Source organism: Aythya fuligula, chromosome 6 (assembly GCF_009819795.1).
Source record: "Aythya fuligula isolate bAytFul2 chromosome 6, bAytFul2.pri, whole genome shotgun sequence".
Taxonomy (NCBI): domain Eukaryota; kingdom Metazoa; phylum Chordata; class Aves; order Anseriformes; family Anatidae; genus Aythya; species Aythya fuligula.
Window position 1 is genome coordinate 13,388,990 of NC_045564.1, and position 24,666 is coordinate 13,413,655.

Sequence of the window (24,666 nt, forward strand, 5' to 3'; positions counted from 1 at the left end):
GGAATAGCACTGGCCAAGGCTCAAAGGCTAACAGGCTACAATAAAACCATTAAAAAATATTTGTAAGCCTTTTATAGGGCTGGTTCTTTGTTATCTGATCATACTGAACCCTGGAAGCAGGTAGTATCAATGACTTCAATATACATGCTCTGAAGGTACTATGGCCCAATTTCACTCTCATGAAAGAACTGTTTGACCCCTCAACCAGTAGTCCCATTATGTGATTACATGTTTCTGCTCTGGTTTAATAAAAAAGCCATTGCAGCTACCACTGTTCTGTAAGTCTTACTTATCACTGTTTCACCAAGGCCTTCTGAAGAAAAGACAGCAGTGATGCATCACCTATAGACACACTTGAATGTATCTCCCTTATTTGTACCACGTCATTGAGACGTCACAGGAAGGGAAATTGAGGATCTTGCTGTATTCCTAAACTGTCCCAGTCTACTCCAACGAATAACATCCTGTTTTGCTTCCATCCTCATCCTCCCCTCCCAAAAAAAAGCCAACCTCAGAATCCCACCTAACACTTTTATAATAGAAGATGCTTATGTTTACAGTTGTGTAGAAATTTCTCCAGCAACAATATTCAACCATAGCGATACCCACTGATAAAGTATAGTAAGGCCTTGGGAACAAGTAGAAAATTGGATGATATATCAAATATTCTGCAAACTACTGCTCAAAAATGCATGAACATTTGTCAGTATTAAATAGAGGTAATCCAGGGTAGACATGTTAGCTTTTATTAACTGATCAGACAAACAAGTAAACCATTTCCATTAACTCTGATTATTTGATTCTATGACATATTATGCTGATGGCCTTCTGCCTCGTATAGCAGTGTTAATCCTCAGAAAGCAACTGGTTTCCTCCAAACCAAAAAAGGTTTTGTACATTTCAAGTATACTTTCAATAATAAGGACAAACAAGAAATGCTAATTGGACATACGAAAAAACAGCTTCACTAATTTTAAGAATTCCTGTACTAACACACATAAAATGTCATGGAGGCACCTCTTAGGCAATTTGCTAAGGTACGGAGAAACAGCATCCCATTAGTTGTAACCAAAGCAACGTACTTTTTATTAAAACAAAAAAACAGCATGCAGAACTAGCATTTCTGTTTACAACATACAAAGTTATTTTTGAAATCACCAAGCATATGGTACCTTAGGTAGACAAAGCTATTTGTTTGAAGCTATAAGCATATCCCACATTTAGACCCTCAGTTTCAAGTCACTAAACATTTTTTCCCTGTGATTTTATGCAACACAAAGCATTACAAATTATATCCATTCTTCTTTACAGTGAAACAAGTCACCAGTTTACCAAGCAATTTTTTTTTCTGGTAACTACAAAAACATTAAAACGAACTCCTCTGCATCTATTATTTCTCTACCTAGAGAGGACACCTGTAGCAAACCACAAACTCTTTGTGAAATACAACACAGTTGGGGCAGCTGCTCTTGTCATCACAGGATTTGTCTGTTTATTTTGTCACACATTCAACCATGACATTTGAATGATTCTCAGAAACTTAATTCTAAGCAGAAGAGATCAAAGACATTTTAAGTGGCATAAAAAGAGTGTCTTGTAAAACCCTCATTCCTTCACCACAATTTTCATATAGCAATAAAAGGAAACACAAAACTGCTTGAAAAGGTTAAGTCCTAAGTCAACTGCTAGGTTCCTCTGATTATCTTCATTGTTTTCGTCATTCTTTCCCCTTCACCCTGCCCCCAGTTCTACTCCAGAAACAGTGCTACAGCACCTATAGGCAGATGTGTTTAATTTAAGGATATTCAACACTCACCTCACCTGTTGGAGATCCAAGAAATTAGAATGTAGCATTAGTTATTTGAAAAGACATAGCAAAAAGCAGTGGTATTTTCACTCACTCTACCTTATCTTTGTCTTCCACAACATCTGCCAGCACATCATCAGGGTCCAGGATTCCTCCATCTGTGTACTCCAGGTGGTGAATATTTACCCAGTAAGTTGAATCCTGTAAGAGACAGACAAGTATTCTCAACCTAACCTTGCATGCTTTTAGCGCCATCAGATGAAGCAGTTTTGTATCCCATCTCCTTCACACCCACTTCCCTCTTAAATCATAAGGTAAAAGCTTGTTCTAGAATTGAAAATTATTGAAAAAGGATAAAATGAAAACTGCAGACATAAGACACTGCTTACGGAACTCTATGCAAAAAAAAAAAAAAAAATTGCCTGTAGTATTTTTCCATTCTGGAAATTTTAACTCACAAAGAGTTGTCTCATGGTCCTACAAACAGCAGTCCCAAGTGAAGAGCTCCTTGAGCTCTCCAGGGACCATGGCACCCTTCATCTTCCCAAGCTGGGATGCCTCCAGGGCACCCTGAGGAGAGGAGCACCTCCAGGCCAGCTCCTCAAGGGATGAGCTTGGCCACCAGCAAACGCCGACCAGGAAGCAGGTGAGTAGCTCATGCCAGGGGGTAATCTGGCAGCACATGACTGGATTTAGGCACCCACCAGGACCCTGCAGTAAGCTTTGGGTGAATCTTACCGTCCTTGAGTCTTTTCAGTTGCTGTTTCTATTGTAGCAAATTCCACTGAAATCATTCTGTTTAACTGGTTGAAGATCAAATGCTGATTAAGTGCTGTTAAAAAATCATACCATCTAACCTTGTTATTTACCATAAAGATGGAGAATAAATCCTTAATCACTGCTATGCTGAAGTGGCATAAATTCAATTCTGCAACAGTAGTTAATGGGTTTGTTGCTTGTTGTTTTTTTGGAGTAGTTGATAGTTGGAGAGCTTGAGTTCTAATCAGCGCACACACAAATACATGTATGCATGGACACACACATCTCCTAACAGTTTCTGAAACATATTTATTTTTTTAAAAATACACACACAAACATGTATAAAAACATTCACCATTTTTCTCCTCTGAAGAGGTTGCTCAGGCTGCCATTGCAAAAAAAGAAAAAAAAATTAGTAAATCCCAATTTGTTTCCAGAAGTGAATGCTCTCACATTGCAATGCAGCATTGTATATCATATAAACAGCGATTAGTCTTCTGAAACCAATGTTTTCCTCAACCATTAACGACTCCACTCCAGTAACTGGGAGCTTAGCCATCCTTCCACTGACCCTGAAGCCAAAAGGCTCAGACAGTACTGCTCAAGAGCCTGTTCTCCAGACATGAAACACAGAGGGGTGCAGGCACACAGCTTAGTAACCACTGTCTCCAAACTGTAACAGCTAACTGCAGACACAACTTGCCAGAAGGACAGGCTAAGGGGCACTTCTATCTGAGCTTGCACTACCAGAGACAGGTACTGGGGTTTAACAAACACATGGCAGATCACCAACTCACAGCAACACGTTTGATTGATCTATGGTACCAGCATCAATTCAATGCTTATCAAGGCATCTTCTACAGCACACTGAAGAGGAAACATACTTAGTTAAGATCATAAAGCATATCTGAGACCTCCATCAAATAGTATGGAGACTGGCCAGAATACACATTAAGGATCAAGAAACTAACATGTACATATAGCCTCAAGAAAGGCTTCAGAAATGAGAAAGAACACTGCTGAGGTGCAACATGCAGTCTCAGTGATTCTACTTACTGTATCTGTATCTTCAATCCCTTCTTTCCTGCCAAGTCTTATTAGATCACTGTTCTCAGAAGCAAAGTGAAGCGCAATAGATGCAGCATCACAGAATCACAGAATTTTCTAGGTTGGAAGAGACCTCAAGGTCATCGAGTCCAACCTCTGACCTAACGCTAACAGTCCCCACTAAACCATATCCCTAAGCTCTACATCTAAACGTCTTTTAAAGACCTCCAGGGATGGTGACTCCACCACTTCCCTGGGCAGCCTGTTCCAGTGCCTCACAACCCTTTCAGTGAAGAAGTTCTTCCTAACATCTAACCTAAAACTCCCCTGGCTCAACTTAAGCCCATTCCCCCTCGTCCTGTCACCAGGCACGTGGGAGAACAGGCCAACCCCCACCTCTCTACAGCCTCCTTTAATGTACCTATAGAGTGCGATAAGGTCGCCCCTGAGCCTCCTCTTCTCCAGGCTGAACAAGCCCAGCTCCCTCAGCCGCTCCTCGTAGGACTTGTTCTCCAGGCCCCTCACCAGCTTCGTCGCCCTTCTCTGCACCCGCTCAAGCACCTCCATGTCCTTCTTGTAATGAGGGGCCCAAAACTGAACACAGTACTCGAGGTGCGGCCTCACCAGAGCTGAGTACAGGGGGACGATCACCTCCCTAGCCCTGCTGGTCACGCTGTTCCTGATACAAGCCAGGATGCCGTTGGCCTTCTTGGCCACCTGAGCACACTGCTGGCTCATATTCAGCCGACTATCCACCATCACTCCCAGGTCCTTCTCTGCCTGGCAGCTCTCCAACCACTCATCTCCCAGCCTGTAGCTCTGCTTGGGGTTATTGCGCCCCAGGTGCAGGACCCGGCACTTGGCCTTGTTAAACTTCATGCAGTTGGCCTCAGCCCATCGGTGCAGCCTATCCAGATCCTCCTGCAGAGCTTTCCTCCCCTCAAGCAGATCGACACACGCACCTAACTTGGTGTCATCTGCGAACTTACTGAGGGTGCACTCGATGCCCTCGTCCAGATCATTGATGAAGATATTAAAGAGGACCGGCCCCAGCACCGAGCCCTGGGGGACGCCACTAGTGACTGGCCTCCAACTGGACTTGGCTCCATTCACCACGACTCTTTGGGCCCAGCTATCCAGCCAGTTTCTAACCCAACGAAGCGTGCGCCAGTCCAAGCCAAGAGCAGCCAGTTTCTTGAGGAGAATGCTGTGGGAGACGGTGTCAAAAGCCTTGCTGAAGTCAAGGTAGACCACATCCACAGCCTTTCCCTCATCCACCCAGCGCGTCACTCTGTCATAGAAGGAGATCAGGTTCGTTCAGCATCCTGACTAGCAAGTTCCTGATAACTGGTTTGGATGTTCCCCTAGTAAAGAAGTTCCTGAGAAGTACGTACATCCCACTCCCTATTTATTTATGGCCATTCTATGACTTTTGGCCATCGATGGACAAAGGATAATTAAGATAATTCCATTGCAGGTACAGATGTGGATCGATTTGATTAGACTATTTTTTAAATCATTAATAGGCAGCAGGCAAAACAACAAAATCCACAACACACAAGAATCCTAATAATACCAAAAGGTCAGCTCATCATGCTGCAACCAACTTCACTGGTGAACTCACAGAACGTTTTTCCTGTTCTGATCCACCTACCTTCCACAGTTCAATTTCAATTCTGACATGTACTGGTTTTGGCTGGGACAGAGCTAGTTTTCTTCTTAGTTGCTATGTTTTGGATTTTTAACATAAACAGTGTTGGCAACTCATAAATGTTTTAGCTATTGCTGAACAACATTTACACAGAGTCAAATTCTTTTCTGCTTCTCACACTGCTTCACCAGTGGGCAAGCACAAGATGCTTGGGAGGGGACAAGGACAGCTGATCCCAAGTGCCTAAAGGAACATTTCATGCCACGTGACATGGTGCACAGCAAAAAAGCTGGGGGAATGGAAGGGATGATGAGAGTTGCACACACAGCTGCTGCTTTACCTCTTAAATTGAGAAAACTCACTGAGGTAACAACAGTTTTAACCTTCCACTTCTCTTCCCCATTACAACTAGGGGGGAGTAAGCAGCTGTGTGGGGTTTAGCAGCCTGCCAGGGTTAAACCACAACCTTTTTACCCCCCGCACTTGTTTGATGGTTAGGTATTTGTACAGTACAGCACGGCTGAATGACAACCACCTAATTAGGTATATGGAGCATCTCTATTTGTAACATGTCTATTCTATCAGGAATTTACCCCTAACTACAGTTATTTCATTTTGCACTGAAACCAACTATTTGTGAAATAACTGTTTTTTTTTCCCCACTCTACGTATCAGGTGCTCAAAAATCTGAAATTTAACTAGAAAACCAAATTGCATGTTTTTATCTCTGCAAAGTGATTAAATGCAGTCAACTACTATAGCTCGGTGGTTTATTTTTAAGCCCATGGTTTAACTATTTTTTTCTGTAACCACAAAATTCCTAAGATCAAAAGGGGGAGAAGAAATGTATCTCTGTGCAGCAAGCAAGCAGGTTAACTTTGATCAAATAATTTACTTAATGCTGAAACCTTGTGAAAGAGCACTGCTTGACCCTACCAATAAACCTACAAAGTAAAAAGATTCTCTCAAACTGGAATGCATCAGTAGCTACAGATGTTCCTGCTGAACCTTTAAACAAACAGGAAAAATATTCATACATATTAACACTAAAACAGCATACTTGAAAATCACCCCTCTTAATTAGATGAACTTCTGTGGCTAATATTTTTGTCTGAAGATACATTAAAACCTGTTATACATATTATGCTACTTGGAGAGTCCTATGCACGGAATAAAGCTGATATGAAAGTAAAAAAAAAAAAAAACAACAAAAACAAAGAGCTGATTGGAATATTTTGCTTTTGCTGTTTGCTTCTACTTGTGATTCTGTAGCTGCACCAACCCAGATGTGCCTTTGAAAGAGAAACAATGAAAAAAAAAAGGAGTGTAAAAGCTGTATTGTCCCAACAGAATGCAGCAAGTTGGCAAGAAACAAGCTCAAGACAAACAGCCACCCTAAATTCCATCACGCTTAACAAAATCCTAATCTTTTTACTTTGGGCCACAACAAATACAGTAATTTTGTGTTTTTGTCAAAGGCCCTATAAAGAAAAAGTGAAGTCCCTAGATCAGTCTGAAGGAACAGAAGACACCATTCCTCTGCCAGCCTTCAGAGCAAGTGCAGCTTCAGGAGCCACATCTTTAGAAGAAAGAAACAACAAATCTCACCAAAACGCTAGAACAGAACAAGATGCATATGGTCTCCTCAGCAGAAAAAATAAAATAAAACACACAGTTTAGGTGCTGGTCCCCCCACGGCGGCTCAGACCCACGCTGCGTGAAGGCACTGACCTTCTGGGCACAAGGACCCCCCAGCCACAGCAACTGCCCGACTGCAGCACTGAATACATGCTGCTTCGTAACCCAGTTTCACATCCGTATTTCTATTATCTTAACAGGAACAGCATCCCTGAGAGTCAGAAAACGGAAACTATGGAGGCAGAGAGAGCATTGATTTTGACAGACTTGTCTGATGAAACAAACAGTAACTGCTTGTAGCAGTTTCCTCCTAGGTGGAGGGAATTCACTCTGCACAGTAACAGATGTAGCAATGCCTCAGACCAGCAAAATGCTCCCCCTTTCCAAAGAGATCTTGGAGCCAGAGGACATTTTTTGTTCCTGGAATGAACTCCAAACACCACCACACACAGGATACAGTGTCTACTACAAAACTAAAATCTATGTATCAATGTCATCGGTTTCTTTCCTCCCAGACAACTTCAAAGAAACAAACAACAACAAAAAACAGGGACTGAATAAATTAAAGCAGTTAAAGCCTCCCCCCCACCCCAACAAAAAAAATTACTCCCCACTCTTACAAGGACACTTTGCAGCAATTAAATGCACCTGGCAGAGCACATGCTCTTAAGCAGAAGAGCTCTCATGCATGTGCTCTGCAGAGGACAAAGGTCTGCAGCCTCCAAAAACGCTGTCCAGATTAACAAATCAAAGGGATGACCTGAATTCCCAGGTACCAATAAAACTGTATTTGAAACTTATCTCATTAATTAGCTTTGATTCTGGATGTTCTGCACAATAGCCCTTTCTTCTATAGGAGCAATTACTGAGCAGCTTATTACGCACCATAGGACATTTCTTCTGCAAAAGCAGAGTTTTTCTACCTCGCATGTTCTCATACCTGCTTTGCTAAGCACCACCTTCCAGAACTGCAGTATTCAGCATGCACGTGTTCTACTTAAAATAGGGAGGAGAGGAAATCCACTACTGAAAAGTCAATTGGCTTGAAATCCATTCAAGTAAATTTGCAGCATATTTGCTTCCAAATGCTCTCAATGTTAGCAGGGTCATTTAGGGAAAAAAAATAAATATATATATATATATTTTTTTTTTTTTGAAATGGTGCCAAAAATCCTAATAGCATAAGTGTAAAGAACTTAAGGGTTATATGCAGTGTAGTAAGGTAAGATATGGAATATCTAAATATTTAAAGGAAAACCATGAACAGGTTACGTGGTATATTCCTACCAACACTTCCCAAATGAATATTGAACAGTTACACTAACACACATTTTACCTTAGGGCTGCAAGTCATGTTTGTGTTTAACATCAAGCCACTTAAAAGCTATTTATCATCATTTCCTTTATGTGTGGTAGAACACTTTAGGAATTACTATGCAAATATTTACCAAACGATAAATTAAAGCCAGGTCACATGAATGCACAAGTATGCTGTAGGCAGAAGTGACATAAATTAAAAAAAAAAAAAAAAAAAAAAGTGGTTTTGATGTTCACATTGCAACAGAATCCTAACTGAACTGTTGCCACCTAATGCAGCTCCTTCCGCCTTCATGTACTTTGAAATAATTTCAAGAATTTTTGTATGCATTTGTTTTTGGTCAAGAACAAACAGATTCAAGTGAAAGACCAATCCTTCTATCATTAGGGCAAACCTATTTATGTATTTTTAAATATGCATTTTTAAGACATCAAAAACTCGGAGGACCATCTTGATTCCTTTTTCCTCCCTATGAATTTGAGTAGGAATGTGGCAGTCCATTTCTCTGAAAACTTCATTTTCAGTTAATGTCAATGAGAGAGAGAAGGGTACTACCATTTAATCATTTTTACATTGCATAGTGCAATGTGATCTATCACCTCCCAACACGTAAGTACTTTATGATTTCTATAAGCAGTCCAAGGCTACATGATGCATTAGCATCCAGAGCCAACTAACATCAAGCATTAGTGGTCAGCTCTGCAAGCTGTGGTTTGAGAGTTACAAGAAGTATGAGCTTGGTCACAGCCTCAGACTTATCTCTAACTCCTTCCCAAAACCTAGCACTAAGTTAGAACAGCCTCTAGCACTTTGTTTGCTTACCACCACCATCACCTCCTAACAAACCTGAAGCATCTCTTCTATTCAGGCAGCGTTTCATCCCTCAGCAGTTAGGCTACCACCACCCGTGGTAGCAGAGGTGGGGTTTCAGCTCTGTGGGAATACAGAGGCAGACTTCCCAAAATCATCAGTTGATTGGGACGTAAAGATTTGCATAATATATACTGAATTTGCTGACTGCTAAATACTCCTCCGTCACAGCAGAGGAATTTCTCAAGAATGACCCAGAGCTGAACAGCGAGCAGATGTCGGCAGCAACAGAACAGGCAGGCACTTGAAGCTGGGTATGCAACATCAGAGAAGCAACAATAAAAACGTATCACGCCTCCTCCTCTCTCACAGGAAAAGAACCGTCTAATTCATACATATGAGGACAGCTGAAATGGTAGAAATACATAATTTCTATATCTGTTGCAGACATGACATCTTAAAAAAAAAAAAAAAAAAAAAAAAAGCAAACTCAAGAAGCTGATATAGAAAGCCAAGACTAACAGCTTTCTGCACAGGAGATTAAGTCTACTCCAGACATTTACAGAATTCAGCACACCCTAATGTTGACCAGACCCAAATAAGCCCCCCGGATGAAGACTATACATTATGACTTCTTTTCACAAACTTCCAGAAAAAAAAAAAAAAAAAAAAAAAAAAAAAAAAAAAAAAAGAGAGAGAGAAAGCAACACTTGGGTCTCACTGCTCAGGAAACTGCCAAAGTTTGTATTACAGCAAAACAGAATAATTTACAAACCCATGTTTCCAGGTCTCGCTGTTGAAAATAAACTCATACTTGGAATTAATTACTTCATTTTCATAGCTCTATAGTTCTCCTGAATAAAATTAAATGAGACATCTGTAATAATTTCTAGTTAGAAGTTCAGAAGTGGCAGAAACCTTCAAGATAACATAAGGAAGATAAACACGTCACAGAAGAGTGAGATGGTAAGAAATAGATGCCTCACATATTCCGTAGCAATTTTTGCTTTCAAGAAAACCGAATCCGCTTGCACTAGAAGTGAAAATGCTGTAAGATGCTAGCGAGAAGATAAAACTTCTTCATATTGCTCTACCAGGTGACAGGATATGCACTCTCTCATGTCAGTGACATTCAAGATCTACACAGACTGACTTCAAAGCCACAAATTAAAGCGGGGAGAGAAGGGAAAGGACAGAAGGTAGCCTGCTCAGAAAGAAACTGCTTTTAAGCATTTGGCAGTGAAACAAGGCAAAATTCTTCAATTTTAACGGTAGATTTAGTGGGGCTGACTAACAAGCTCTCAACTCTCCTGCCAAAACTTAACTTTACCTCCCTTCCCACAGGATTCCCAGACAGGACAGGCATTTTCACTTCAGCTGATACAACTACATACATGCAGCCTGAAACTAATCTACCATAAGCCACAAAGACACTGAGTACACAAGAAAGTAAAAAACACAGTACTGCCAGCATCATCACTTTTAACAGCGCTGACATCCCTTAGCTCCCTGCTCGGGAGGGCAGACCCACCTCACAGCCGTAACACCCGCAGAACACAGCAAAGCCTCCCCTCCGAGCTCCCCTTGCTGCAAGAGGAGACCACCTCAACTACGTGGGCAAGTGCTTCTGGGCTGGCAGGCTGCACCACACACCTGCAACACATTGAAGTACACAGCTGAAGTAAAAGCACCACCACCTGCTTTGCTAGGGCCTCTTAAAATGAGTTTTCACCTAATAATCACTTACCCAATCTTTGTCCAATTGCCTCGACAAAATTAAAGGGATACTAGATTACCACATACTACTGAGCGTGGTATCATTCTAATAACGAGAGCAGCCACCTATCTAAAATACCCCCTTAGCAGGCCTCCCCTGTTAATCACATACAACAGTGAGCCTGTACCAAACTGTCCCTCTGTCACTTACAATTTGTTCTGACAGCGTACATGGATCTGCACACGAGGAACATACAGGACTGGACAATCCCTAAATCAGTACATTTTTGAAAAAAGCAAGAAGTTACCTGCAAACAAACATGAAGAGCCATCTTTTCATGAGGATTCAATACACCTCAACTACAAAAAAAAAAAAAAAAGAAGCTCTCACAAGATCAATATGCTTTTTAGCACAGGTGTTTATTGTAGAAGGATATGCTTAATCTGTTTGTGCTTGTTTTATTTTATCTGCCCTGATTTCAACACAGGAAATGAAATTAGAGATCACGGGAAATAAAGTCATTCTAAATAATACACCCATGATTCTTTGTTTCCAGCTGCACTACACACATTGATTTTCAGAGAGGTTAGGGATTTTTTCACAAAAGAAGAGGTTTTACTCCTAAAAGAAATCAATTAAGCATTCAAACATGAGCTGAACCAAAGACATCCCTACAAAACAGCGCTGTTTACCCTGTCTTTTAGAAGATCTGCCTTTAGACAATACCAGAGGAAGCTATTCCAAGTAAGCTTCCAATGAAAAGCCCCATTTTATGTATTTTCCCCCATATACATTAACATTTTGTCCAGATTCATTCACTTCATCTTTCAAGACTATTTTTGAAAACTGCACCCACACACACACCCTTTTTCTTTATATCATCATTGGATGTGATATTGCCAAAGGGTGGAATCACAGAGTAGTAAGGCAGTCACGGAAAAATAAGATTTTTACTTAAAGTCACTTTAAATATCCAATTTTAAAAGCTTCCCTTCTTGAAGGTGCTAAATACCTGACATCAAAATGGAGACTAACCACACCGGGTAAGCACAGAAACAGATACAACAGGACACCTTGGTCACTAAGGTTGGGCTTTACACCTCAGCCAGCCTGAAGTTTTTGTGAAGTCTGCTCACGCTGTCTGCCGGCTCTTCAGGATCAGAGTGGAAAAAGCAAAGCAAACAAAGACAAACAAACAATTCATGCATGAGGTCTGCGGAACACCACAGACCATTAACAGAAGAACTGTTACACATCTGGGAAAGGGCAGAAAAGCCTTCCCTTGCTTTTCTTTGAAGTCAAAAGGGAACACTGAGTGAAGACAGACACAGCGTACAACCAGAAGGCATAGCTTCTTTTTAGCTTTCGGAGTGCAGCTAACACAGCACGAGCACAGCACTGGAAGGTATATTTAACGTGCTGAATGGTCATTATGCTGAATAGTCACTCAAGGGACTGCAATATTTCTAGTTCTTTAGCTATCTTTACCTGATAATTATTTGAGAAATTAGTAGGACTACATGCCACTACAACTACGCATCAAAACACAACAGCATGAGATGAGCATGGTCTGATAACCACTTCTGTCTTCTCCTCCTATGTTCTGCAGCACACCACCATACACAAAGCTTTATTTTAGATGGATGAAACTCAACTGTTTCTCGGTCTTTTTCTTCCTCCTTCCTTCTCTGATTCTTTTTTGGTTACAATAAATAAATTCCTTTTTTACTGAGAAGACAGGAAAACATGCGTTTCGAAAGCCTAATGGCCACCTCCTTTTACAGCAAGCCAAACTTAGACATCAGCAAGGTTCCAGCTCGGGAAGTCTCTCAAGGTGAAGATGATTCCTTGTTCTGTAGCCATCTTTAAATGATTATGCTTTGATAAATCAATAGGGCTATGTACCAACAAATGGAAAGTCTTTATTTCTTACAAGGAAGGAAAGGTAGTTATTCTTCTCACCTAGTGAACTCCACTATCCCTAGAGAGCAGGAAGAAGAGAAAGTTAGTTTATCCTGATGGATGAATACTTAAGGAGGAGGGGGAAGAGACATTTCCCTGAGAAGAAAAAAAAAAAAAAAAAAAAATGCAGAGATCCCTAGCACAGAATCCCCAACAGTCCAATGGTCAGAGCACAGCTATATAAATCCAACCTCTCAAAAAGAAGAGCATCCTGATTTTATACTGAATCTGAGTAATAACCAGTCTCTAAGTATGGCTTACTACCTCCATACTATCTGAACACTGAATAAAATACGATTTAGAGAAGACATTACAGGGCTGAGGGATCACGAAACCCACACCTTTCCACTGCCTTCCAACATTTGACACTTAAGAAACATACTTCAGCGAAGAACAAGTATGCAAAACCAGAACAGGCAAAGATCTTTGGAGACATGCATTTAGGCAGAGGTTCACACAGACTGCAGGACAAAGAACTACAACAAAAAAGCTCCTTAAAGTCTCAGCTAAAACTGAAGTGCACTGTGTGCCAGGCTTTGAATTAAAGACAGCCTGCCAGAACATAAATAAGAAATGTAAACAGATATTCAGTTATAAATTAATACCTTTCAGCTCATTGAGCCCTTTAGACTAAGTTGCTTCAACAAGCTAAAAGCACAAAAGGCTCACCCCTAAAAAAGCTGACACCACAGCTCCAAAACAAAACATCTCTAAGTAAAACCACAACATTTTAAGCGCATACTTTAACTTCTGTATCCCAAGTTCTCCGTGTCAAGTATTAGCCAAACTACTCCAAGTGCTATTATTATGCCAATAAGCTACACCTCCACAGGCACCTGAGCAATAATTAAATAGCATTTGGTCAGGCATTTTGTTTCTTTGAAGAAAATACCAGAGGGTGGAGGGACCCCAATCATTTCTTAAAATCCAACTTAAAGTGAGCACACAAAACTTGAAGGCTACTCGTTCAAACTACCAGCCATTTCTCACACAGAAATAAAATAAAATAAACTATTAAGAAAATAAGAAAGACATGCGTACAGATCTACTGTATTTCAAAAGTGAAGTTCAGGTTAAGTGAGCGAAAAACAACATTGATATTTAGCCAACTAAAACTGAAGATACCTTAAATTCAAACCACTCAACACAGCTACAGAAACAAGAACTCAGGGCTGGCTGTAAATTCACACAGCTGAGCTGGTTGCTAACTCTACACTGAGGTATACCAGATCCTAAACAAAAAAACTGATAAAGCGCTCAGCAGCTACAGAAAGAGCAGCCACCACTTCAGTCCTGCATCTAGATACTATCTAAGATAAATTTATTTACAACCGTTTGGCTTTACTTTGGTGAAGTGATTAATGTATTTGCAGCTGACACAGGACTGCTTATCGGGGTGACTGGAGTTTCAAACGTGTGATTGAGCAATAGCAGACTCCAAACTCCCACACCACAGAATACAAATGCTGGTAAGACAATGCAGAGCAGGTATGATTAAATCCCCTAACTCCTTGTAATGTAAACTGGGCTTTAGATAAAGCTCAAGCAAGGAAAAAGCAGCAGTAAATTACAGAAGTACATCCATACTTCCACGTGAGAAGCCAGTATGTATATTGGCAGGGGGGCTTTTTTCTTCCCCTGTTACGGAAATATTTCACCTATTTCCCAGAAAGCAGTAGGGTGGCACTGCGGCAGCACAGACCTACATGCTGCACAAAACAGACATTGGGGAGTGGGGGTTAGGGCCTGACTGACCTTCCTGCTCCAAAATACAGCCATTAGGGACGATGTCAGGCCCCAGTGCTGGAAAGCTGCTGAGACAGCTATGGTAGCTTTAAAAACCAGAAGCATTAGAAGTATTTGAAGATGCAAGCTGGGTCCCTGCGAGGCAGAAGTTCATTTGTTCATTACACAAAAAAAGATAAAAGAAGTGGGGGAGGTGAAGTAGCAGAACTTAGAATTGCTTGTGCAGAAATAAAGGATTCTCAGCCATACAGGTGTTGGAACAAGGTCTGTACTAAATGAAGCTGTTACCTGCCAGTTTGTTGTCATTTGAAATGCTAAATTAACCAGCCTCCCCTCTCCCTTTACTTCTCAGTAGCAAAAATGACTGACTGAGGAATGTTCTCACGGCACAAAGGACAGGCAAGCACTGCCAAATTCTGAAAAGATTAGTCAGCTTTACTGGTTCTGGCTAGCATTTGAAAAAAAGTGTGCAGGAATTTCAAAGAGTAATAAAAATATCTAGCAACATAACATTACGCAGTGGGAATTATTACATAATCTCTCTTATATTTTTGTTATGTTACTGGTTGATGGGTTTTAGGTTTTGTTTTTTGAGACGCAGAAAACACTCTCTGTGAATAGACCAAACCACCTCTATCTGAAAGGGTATTGGCGGAGCTGAGTGATGGAACCAGATGAAACTCAAACAAAGACAACTCTCTCATTCTTGAGATCAACTTCCATCTTCACCTGAGTGAAATACAGGATATCCCAGAATTAACACGTCATCAAAATCTTAAGCCATAAAGGAAGTGGATATCAGCTAGGTAGAAGACAACAAAGAACAGAATGAGGTTATTCATTCTTTCATAGAAACTCAATACTGCTTGTGTACAGAAGCGTTATTCCCTTCCCTTATCCTGAAGTGCAAAAAGGCATCCTTTCTCCCTCAAATACCTGCAGGAAAACAGAACCACAAAGGAGTTGGGATGGGACATCTTTAGAGATTTACAAGGAAAGAGAAGGAAGGCCTCTCCAAAGGTGGTGAAAAGACTTTCAGCTCAAACATGAAGAAGGACACATATCCCAGTTACTGTTCTGCGGCTCCTTTCTCCACCCTTCTGACCAGGATGGCCTTTCCTGAGCTGGGCTGGGGAGTGTGCACACAAAACCTTCCTTACACAGTTTTAGCCCAGCCAATACAACCCCGCAAAGAGAAACTTCAAATGACAACAGCCTGTAAGAAAACTTGATCAAATGCTCTATTTGCACATACATCACAACCATGTTGAGATGAACACGAACAGCTTTGGCTGCATTATTAGAAGTATTTCTTGCACTACGCACATCCTTAACAGAGTTAGGCTCCACAACATAAAAGCAATACTAGAAGTCTGAAAATTCATTAATTTTTAGCAAGATTACAGCATTATTTAACAATCTAATTATTAAATTGTAGTCTGTATCTTTGAGCATTAACCCACCGTTGCTTAAAACTTTATATAACGTGCTTCACATTCATAGCTTAATAACAAAATCTAGCTTTTGTTCTTCTTCACAATTTTAAGAAATCCCTTTCCTCGTGCTTCCTAGAACTCATTTTTCCCCCAGACTGCAGATTTTGTTTTACTAAACAGTATAAAACTTGCAGTGTGCGAGATGTTTCAGAATTGAAGCAACATTTAAAGAATGCTAATAGTCCACTACGACCTATTTCTAAACAATTCCTGTATACAACATGTTACGTGGAGCTGAGACCTGCACTCTCGAGTCAGCTATGAACACTAACATCCTGGATTTTGCTATACCATGAAGTTGGGGTTTATTGCTCTAAAATCCCCATTGATAAGCCAAACAGTTAATCTGTACACACACAATGCATAAAAGGGAACATTTCAAACCAGAAAAATGTAAGACACTTATAATCACCACAGCATTCACATTTGAATGACAGCTAAACATAAAGACACATCAAGCATTCAGCCATCTGGAAAGAAGCTGGTATTTTTTCATATTGTCTATTCTCAAACCTTTAAGACAAGAGTCAGAGGTTGACCAAGACTTCCATTTAGCAAGATGCTCTTTTCATATCCACAGCCATTAATAAACCGCATTATGAACAATAAGCCAGACCTCTCCACTTCCTTCGAATGCAAAAGATGGCTCTGTCACACCAAGATAAACAATGTGTGTATGCTGCCAGATGTATGTTACAGATGAAACATCTGAACTTACCAGAACAGACCTACCTAGTTGTCCTAGTCTCTTTGAATATTGCTTATTTAATAAAACAAATACAACAATGAATATACATTGTTCTTCCAGACAAGAAATGATAGGTTGGCAACACAGGCAACTGCAAAATCCATGCTGTATAAAACATATATTTAAAAATAACCAAAGTGGGTCTTCAGTCTATATTCAGAGCTAAGTGGTAGAGTTAAATGTTGCTGCAGCAAAAAATAAAAAAAACTACAAGATATCAGAGACTGGGATGAGGAGATCAAGAAGACGTAGTCCAACGTTAGCAATACATTTTTCAATGTTACATGAAAGGTGCAATAGTAAAAGGTACATTGCAAGTACAAAAGCAAATCACCTACTCTTTTCAGTGTCTGATTTGCTGTAATTACTCCCCCCAAACTGACAAAATTAATTTAGATGGGAGCTGGCCTAAGCCAACATGTTTCCAGACTCAGTGATTAAGGGGTCAACACTGGTATACTCCCATCTGATCTACCTCATATCAAGTACAAGTACATGAAAAGGATAACAGTTTAAAGCAATTCTGTTCTCTTGACAGTTTTGGAAAAAAATAGTGGATTATAAAAAAAAAAAAAAGTAATTATGAGGGGAAAAAAACTCAGAAGCAATATACTTAAAATGCACAGTCCATGAGTGTTTTTTTCAAGCATTTCCAAGCCATGTCAAGTATTTTAAGCAAAAATTAATTCTGAATGTTGTTATTTGGAAAGCCAGTGGAGTGCTTTTTATGAGAGTTTTTCAAGTAAAGTTAGTGTCTCCCACTAACTTTGAATGAGAGCTATTCAAATTACTGTTCCTGAAAAAATAAATACAGAAGACTTCTTTGGGTTTTCGAGTGCTAGTCTTCTTACCTAACACAGAAGAGCTGTCACTGATCACTAACAGGATAGACCTCAATGCTTGAATCTCCTCCCTGTTCCTAAAAGGGGATCTCTTCCTTTTCACTGCCATCTAAACAAACCCTGCCTTACAAACACTACTACAAACACGCTGGTCCTTCTCCATGCACAATGGCAAAATGTCAATGAACTTTCCGCTTTTCTTGCCCAACACAACCATTTCAGGTTTCCAACTCCTCAGGGAGTTTTCGTTTTCTATATTATAATGCCAGGAACTCCTGAAACAGTTGTTCAGAATACATTCAGCACAAGCAGCAGAGGAAAATTAATTGTGACTTGGCAGCAGTTGGGTTTTTCACATGAGCATAATTGTGCGGGAGCTGAGCATGTTAACTCCCTTCAGTCCTTGAAAAATCTCAGCCGGTCTTTCTACCCCATGCAAGACCTGGGTAAATTCAACTCAAGCAAGCAGTCTCCTTCCCAATCTCCTGGTTTTGGGGCAGTTAAAGAGCAGGTTGAGGTACCAGAAGCAGAAGAGGACAGCCAAGTTTCCAACATCAGCAAAAAAACACTGTCATATTCGTTAAAAAGGTGCATACCGACTGACTAAACGAACACAGTACCCAACTTCTGGAAAATATGCTGATAATGTGATTTGATGTCAGCATACTGCTGTAACCTGTCCGACAGGACAGAAAGGTAATGGGTTGGATCCAGAGGGGGATACAAAGATAACTTCTGTAGAAAATCTCAGCAGAGCGAGTAACCTAAAGAACATGCAATTGAAGTCAATCAGTCAAAGCAAAGCACGACATGTTTCTGGCAGATTAAAACAAACCAGGTATTTCCTCAAGTTTAGAAAAATAGCTTGTAAAAGTAATCCAATAGATTGTTGACAACCCCTCACAGTACTTACTTATTTTATTAGCAAGAAAAATTATACGTTAGCAAAAATCATTATTAGAGACAATAACTTTTTAACTCAACACAAGAGGTTTGGAGTTAAACTGCATTTTCATAAAGAGTTCATATTTGATTGATGCAATAATGTATTTGTTTCTTTTTCCTGCAGGCTTAAACAATTACTGACATTTTTTCCCATGCAAGCCCTCTGGAGACTTTACTGAGCTAAAAAAACCTTCTGCATCGCTTCTGGGTTCCATACAGGCTTTCATCTGGACTAACTCACAGTTCAAGACAAAGGAGGATAACTGATAAGAAAGAACTTCATTAAAGTAACTTAAGCAGTGAATGCAAGACAGGAAGGTTATTTTAAAACCAGAAGCTTAAAAAAATGTACATGAGATTCAGTATGTTCATCTAAGTTACTACAGATATAATACGACAGAGGCTAGAATATCAGCAGACGAAGTTACCCACTTGTCTCACTAACTACTTTAACACATTTTTTCCAAAAAATAAAATCCCCATGTTTCTCAATTAAGTCTGAAATTACTATTTTCACCCCAGCCCTCAAAGCTGATGTCACTACCTTAGCTTTCATCCTCCTCTGGACAGCGGTTGCAACAGGGCTTTTAAATAAAGACCTTATCCCTTTTTCATTTTTCTCTCTCCCAACTCCCCTGTCTTACTATCCTGCCTCAGATAATTTTGATTTCATCCTGGACAGCAACCAAGAAACAGTTTTCATTACATAGCTGCATAGGCTTTCCTACACATAAAAAAAAAAAAAAAAAAAAAACGCAACCAAGGTTAAACTGCTGTAAAACTGCAACCTCACCTTAATCAGATTTGTGGAACCCGCAAGTTACTTCTACTTTTAAAACTAAATGTCTAAATGCAGCCATAAATAGCATTGTTTATTGCTTCCTCTACTTCAGCACTACTATACTCCTGTTCTCTCTTCACGGTGTTTAGCATCTAGGAGAAAGACAACAAGAAACCCAAGATCAGAGAATCCTCAATCCAAATCCTTATTGAACAAGATAAGAATTTTAAAAAGCCTTATAGAGAACCTTAAGTTAGGCTTACGTTAAAGCTAGTAGAGAGAATTTAAATAGCTGCTCAGCCAGGAATCCACAGGAAAGATTCTGCCGCTGACCTCCAGGCAGGAATTGCAGGGTTAGCCAGCATATGCTAATATGCCAAAATATGGCTAATATGATAAAATATGGCTGAGGAAGTTTCTTATCCAGGTGACATGCTGCCTTCCTTACTCCTAGAACCCACCACTTCCAAAAGGCCTGCATCAAAAGCAGTCGACAGCCAACACTCCCACTAACAGCAAAATCTTCAAGTTGGCAGTCTGGTCCTACTTTTGGCTTGTGCTCAGAAACAAAAAAAGTAGGCAGCAGAGAACATCGGTGCAAAGCTTTGTAACACACTAAGTATTATTGAGCCAATTCCTCACTCAGTTAGTAGCATCACGTAGCAGCCTAGACATCTTTTCACCCAGCCACCTTCTGGAGCAGCTTAAGATCATCTCTTTGCTTACGGGAAGGACAGAACCCCATTCATGCAAAGTTTCAGGGAACTGCAAAAACACTACTTAATCCCCACTGCTACCTTTCACACAGAAAGCATAAATCCATACCCATATTAAAAGAAATAATCCTCAACTGTAGGACAGTCTACAAATGGGTGCTCAAGATCCACTCCAGAGTTTGGACACCGGACAAATCCAACATGTACAGGGTTAATTCATCAGGATGAATGACAGGATCATGGACATCAGAAAACATGGCTTAGTCCTCTTCAATGATCCAAAGAGAGACAGGCTGGATTCTGACTCCTTTGGACCTGGAACTGTTCTCAGTTGACCTGCATACTGACGGCCTTAAAAGAAATAGGACGTGATCATATAACAAAATCTTCTCTCTTCACAGAGAATGTGTGACTTGGATATATTTGATAATAAAGATCAGCTCAGATGTTGATGCACTGAAGAGAATGAAACAACGTTCTCTGTAACAACCTGAAGGTCTTACAAGAATTTAAAAAAGAGCGATGAAGAGAGAAGCTGTTCAGCTTCTGGACAGAAAGCCACACAGTTTTCCAAGAACTAAAGTCTTGAAGCTTGTCTGGATGCATCAAATTCTGTTTTAGACTAAATGTTCTATGTAGCTCTGTCGAGTGAGAAATTATTGCATCTGTAAAAAGTTAAATAATTGGGTGATCTTTTAGCATGCACCCTCCAGTAACTAGTGTTTTGTCGGGAATCTGGAAAGCATTCCATCAGATAAGCTGCACTGCAAAACCTTTTGGCTCACTGGAGCCTCACCTCTAAAGGCAATCCCAAGCCAGAAAAAAAAAAGTCCAAACAGCCAGCTGTCAGCCTCTACCTGTCAGATCTAACTCCGCACGCCTACAGCCATCCATCTTCCTCCCCGTGTACCACTCAGATAAACAGGATCCTTATTACAGGCTGTAGTTTTCTTTTCCATAGATACAGCAATCAAAGAAAAGCCTCGCCACAGTGAGGCCTCCTACTTCAGTACTTGCTGCCAAAGCACACCCACGAAACCAGAGAAGAGCATGGCTGAACCTCCCGACTCCAGAGCACCCCCAAGAGCAAGTCGGAGCACGGGAGGAGTGCTATGGCACCTGCCACAACAAAGCGAAGACATGACTCTGAAGGGATATACCGGTGGCACAAAAATTACAGGTTTACACTAGATAGTGAGACAAATTTGGATGACAGATTAAAACATTGCAATGGTTCGTTTAATGGAGGTATCTATAGCACAATCAGTAGGCATGAGAAAAATAATTTATAGAAACAAGTCTTACATATTTCTTCTTTAAAGTAAGGGTAACGATCCAAAGAAGTCCTATCCAGTGCAATCAGTAATTTCACATAACAGGAAGTTTGCTGTACGTGGAAGTTTTTGAAGCAATGCTGTAGAAGAAATAAATTACTGATGATACATCTCACACAACTACCCCAACACCACGTGAGGAGAACAAACACCACTTTTATTAGGGGAGATGCTAGGTAACATACTACATTCTTCTTTCCATAAGGTCTCGTGTCAAGCCCGTTTTCTAAAACCTTCTAATGAAGCAGCTTGCTCAGTTTACCAACATATTTAGGGCACTGTCTGGTCAGTGGCATCTATAAGTTTGTTTCTATCGAGAGATCACTCACAGGAACCCATCACAGCTGTTAGCCAGCTCCCCAACATCAAATGGGTGCATCTTTATTAAAACTCAGGAGTGAAATATAAAAATACAAAGCAGAACCTGTTTTCAACAATACTAAGCTCAAGCCCGTTAGCATCATCCCATTTGTTAAGGAACAAACACAGGCATCCTAACAGGGAGCTGGAGGGATTTCAATAACGAAGCAATAAGCCTTCATGCCTAGGAATGCTGCAGTTATGACATTAGTGTCATTAAGAAAGCCTGAAGAATGTCATGCTCAATGGGGGAGGAAATCGCTGCTTCAGCGGCAGGACGCGAGGCTGCACAGTGTGGTGCAACCCAAGCGACCCCACACTGAACAGCTGAGGAGGAAAACACAGTCACATAACATGAAGCATAAAAACTATAAAGATAAAAAGATAACAACTATATCTATTACAAAAAATAGATTTTTTTTTTTTAAAGAAAACACCAACAGAACACAACCCCCTGTTTTCAAATACTTTGAAAAAACTAAAGCAGCATTTTATGCAGCGAGCAAAAGCATCTCTCAGTTCTGTCCTATGCCAGAAGGGAATTTTTTGAACATTAAACCGTCATACTGCATGCTGCTTCCCGAGCTGGAAATAAATAGATGAAAAACACCATTTGGGGTTTGAAATTCTTAACAATCGTACAAGAGCATGCAGAGCTTGTGTTCACGTGGGCAGAGGAACAGGAATCAGCCACTACCGAGAACTTTGTACTGCTCTTCGACAGCTCCTTCCGTGACTGTTTGCACACCCAGTTATTAGAAAGTCTTCGCTGTCTCAAATGAGAACAACTGAAGGGTACTCAGAACTTGATAAATGTGTTCCAGGAAACAAAAATGAAAACCCTGTACTATCGTGTAGATTGATGCCTGACCTGCAATATTTCCATGATCAGCTATTCTCAGTTTGCCTACCAAATTTCCACTAGCTTTATCCAGCTCTACCCTTCAACCAAGCTTTTCCCTTGAAGCCCATTAACATCATTAACATCAGGTAACGATGTTCAGCCAAAAGCACAGGTTGCTGGCAGTAGTCTGCTTCGTAAAAAAAAAAAAAAAAAAGAGAGAGAGAGAGATACAACAACTAATTTTTCAAGTTACATAAGTACATAAAGCCCTGTAAGACGTTTTGCATAAGTCTGACTTCCAGTCCAACAACAGTTTTTGTTTGGATTATAAACACCTGTTCAAAAGAGAAAAGGAGACTGGAAACCTACCAAAAACTCATTACATCGACACTAGTAGCTATGAAACAGTACAGAAGCAGACTTCGTAGCATTTTATGCAGAAGTGATAGAAAAAGCAGGCACTTTTAACTCTCCAGTTTTCAGGATCACTATACAAATTCAACTCACTTCAGACCAAAGAAAAAGCCACTGTCAGCAGCTTGTATACAGTTCTGCCTCCTAGCACATATGTAACATGCACATGTAAAACACATACAATTCATGTGTGCAAGGTATTCAACAATAAACTCTCAACTTGCTTCTCACAGCATAAAGTATTTATACAGCTTGAAGGACAAGCACGCTTCTTAACAGAGCTTCTCTGACAACTGATCAGAACTACACGTGTGGAGGAACTGAACTACTGAACTCATTTCTCAGCTTGTAAATTCGGAGGACAGAGAGAAATTAACAGTCTAGGAAAACAATTGCTTTACTAACAACTTTAAAAGCAAGTTCTAGCTAAAGAGCATCTCTGTTCCTGTGAAGCCACCCCTTCGGAAATACTCACACAAATACCCACTGTGAAACTTCTCATTTGAACTATGCCTTAATTAGAAGGCTTTGTACAACCACCACATTGACTGCACAGCCCACGAACATGCTGATTTGAGGAAACTAGTGCCCTTGGTTTCACCTGGTCCCTTGGAACTACTTTAACAACTCGACCTAATTTGGTGTGCCGAAAAAAAAAAAAAAAGAGAGAGAGAGAGAGAGAAACCACAATCGTGCTAGGACAATGAAATCACCAAGAGAGGAAAAGCCAAGGAAAAAAAAATGTGGTGAGTGTATCTCCTGCATGATTAAAGAGAGTTACAAGTTACCAATAGAACTGAAACAAAAACTCTTTAAGAAACTCACAAATTCCGCCACTTTGAAGCTATTTCCAGCATCAATGAAGTATCACCAGTATGATTAAGCCAATAACAATTTGTTTCATATAAACACTTTCTGAGATACTTTGTCTCTTTCCCTTCTTTTCCAGTTACATGAGTCAGTTGCCCATGAACTCCTACAACTTCTATACTGCTTTTTAGCATGCTGTCATAGTGGCCAAACCGAAAGGTGAATGCAGAAGTGATAATGAACTGTTCACTGAAATGCATCAGTTTCCAAGACAACTTAAAAATTTGCTACCATACTGTATCTTATATAGAAATACTTAGGCAAACGTGGCAATGAATTGTTAAGAATATTCCTTAGTGAAAGTACTTAAACCAGAGCTTACTTTACCCATCGTTTTGGTAAAACTAAGATTAGGGACTTGCTCCATTACAGCATAAGATAGGAAACTTGCTAAAATGAACCAGGATGGAAAAGAAAGAAAAGAAAAAAAAAAAATAAGGACCAGGTTCATGACAACAGTGCCACAGAAACACAGTTGCATGACTCTCTCTTTAGGAAGGACTAAGTACTCATGATTTGCACAAAACACAAAAGCCTTCCTAACAATGGACTTCTTTCAAAATTTCCCTGCTATACTTGGTATCTTCTGAAGAAATCTCTTATGTTTTTTCAAACATTTTTTGTAAGCATAAAATTTTGAGTCAAAACTTGTTGTTTCCCTCTCCCTCTCCCCCCACTGTTTTCAGGGGAACTGAAGAACATTTACTGCTCCTTCTGCTTGCTGGCTGATTTACAACAGCAATACATAATTCTAGAAAACTACCATGTTGTGGGGCAGACAAGACTGGAAAGAAGGGGAAAGATCTATTTTTTCAGTCTGAATTAGAATCTGATACACAGTCGAGCTGCAGCTTTAGCCCT

The 24,666-nt window shown here is 40.2% G+C and overlaps 1 protein-coding gene across 1 annotated transcript in view; it reads right to left on the reverse strand.

Moving 5' to 3' along the window:
* Window positions 1-24,666, reverse strand: part of LOC116490626 (partitioning defective 3 homolog B-like) — a 160,751-nt gene that overhangs the window by 131,797 nt on the left and 4,288 nt on the right. The window contains exon 2 of the mRNA XM_032190006.1: window positions 1,907-2,008. Within this exon, the coding sequence (XP_032045897.1) occupies window positions 1,907-2,008 (102 nt within the window). The remainder of the gene's footprint in view (window positions 1-1,906; window positions 2,009-24,666) is intronic.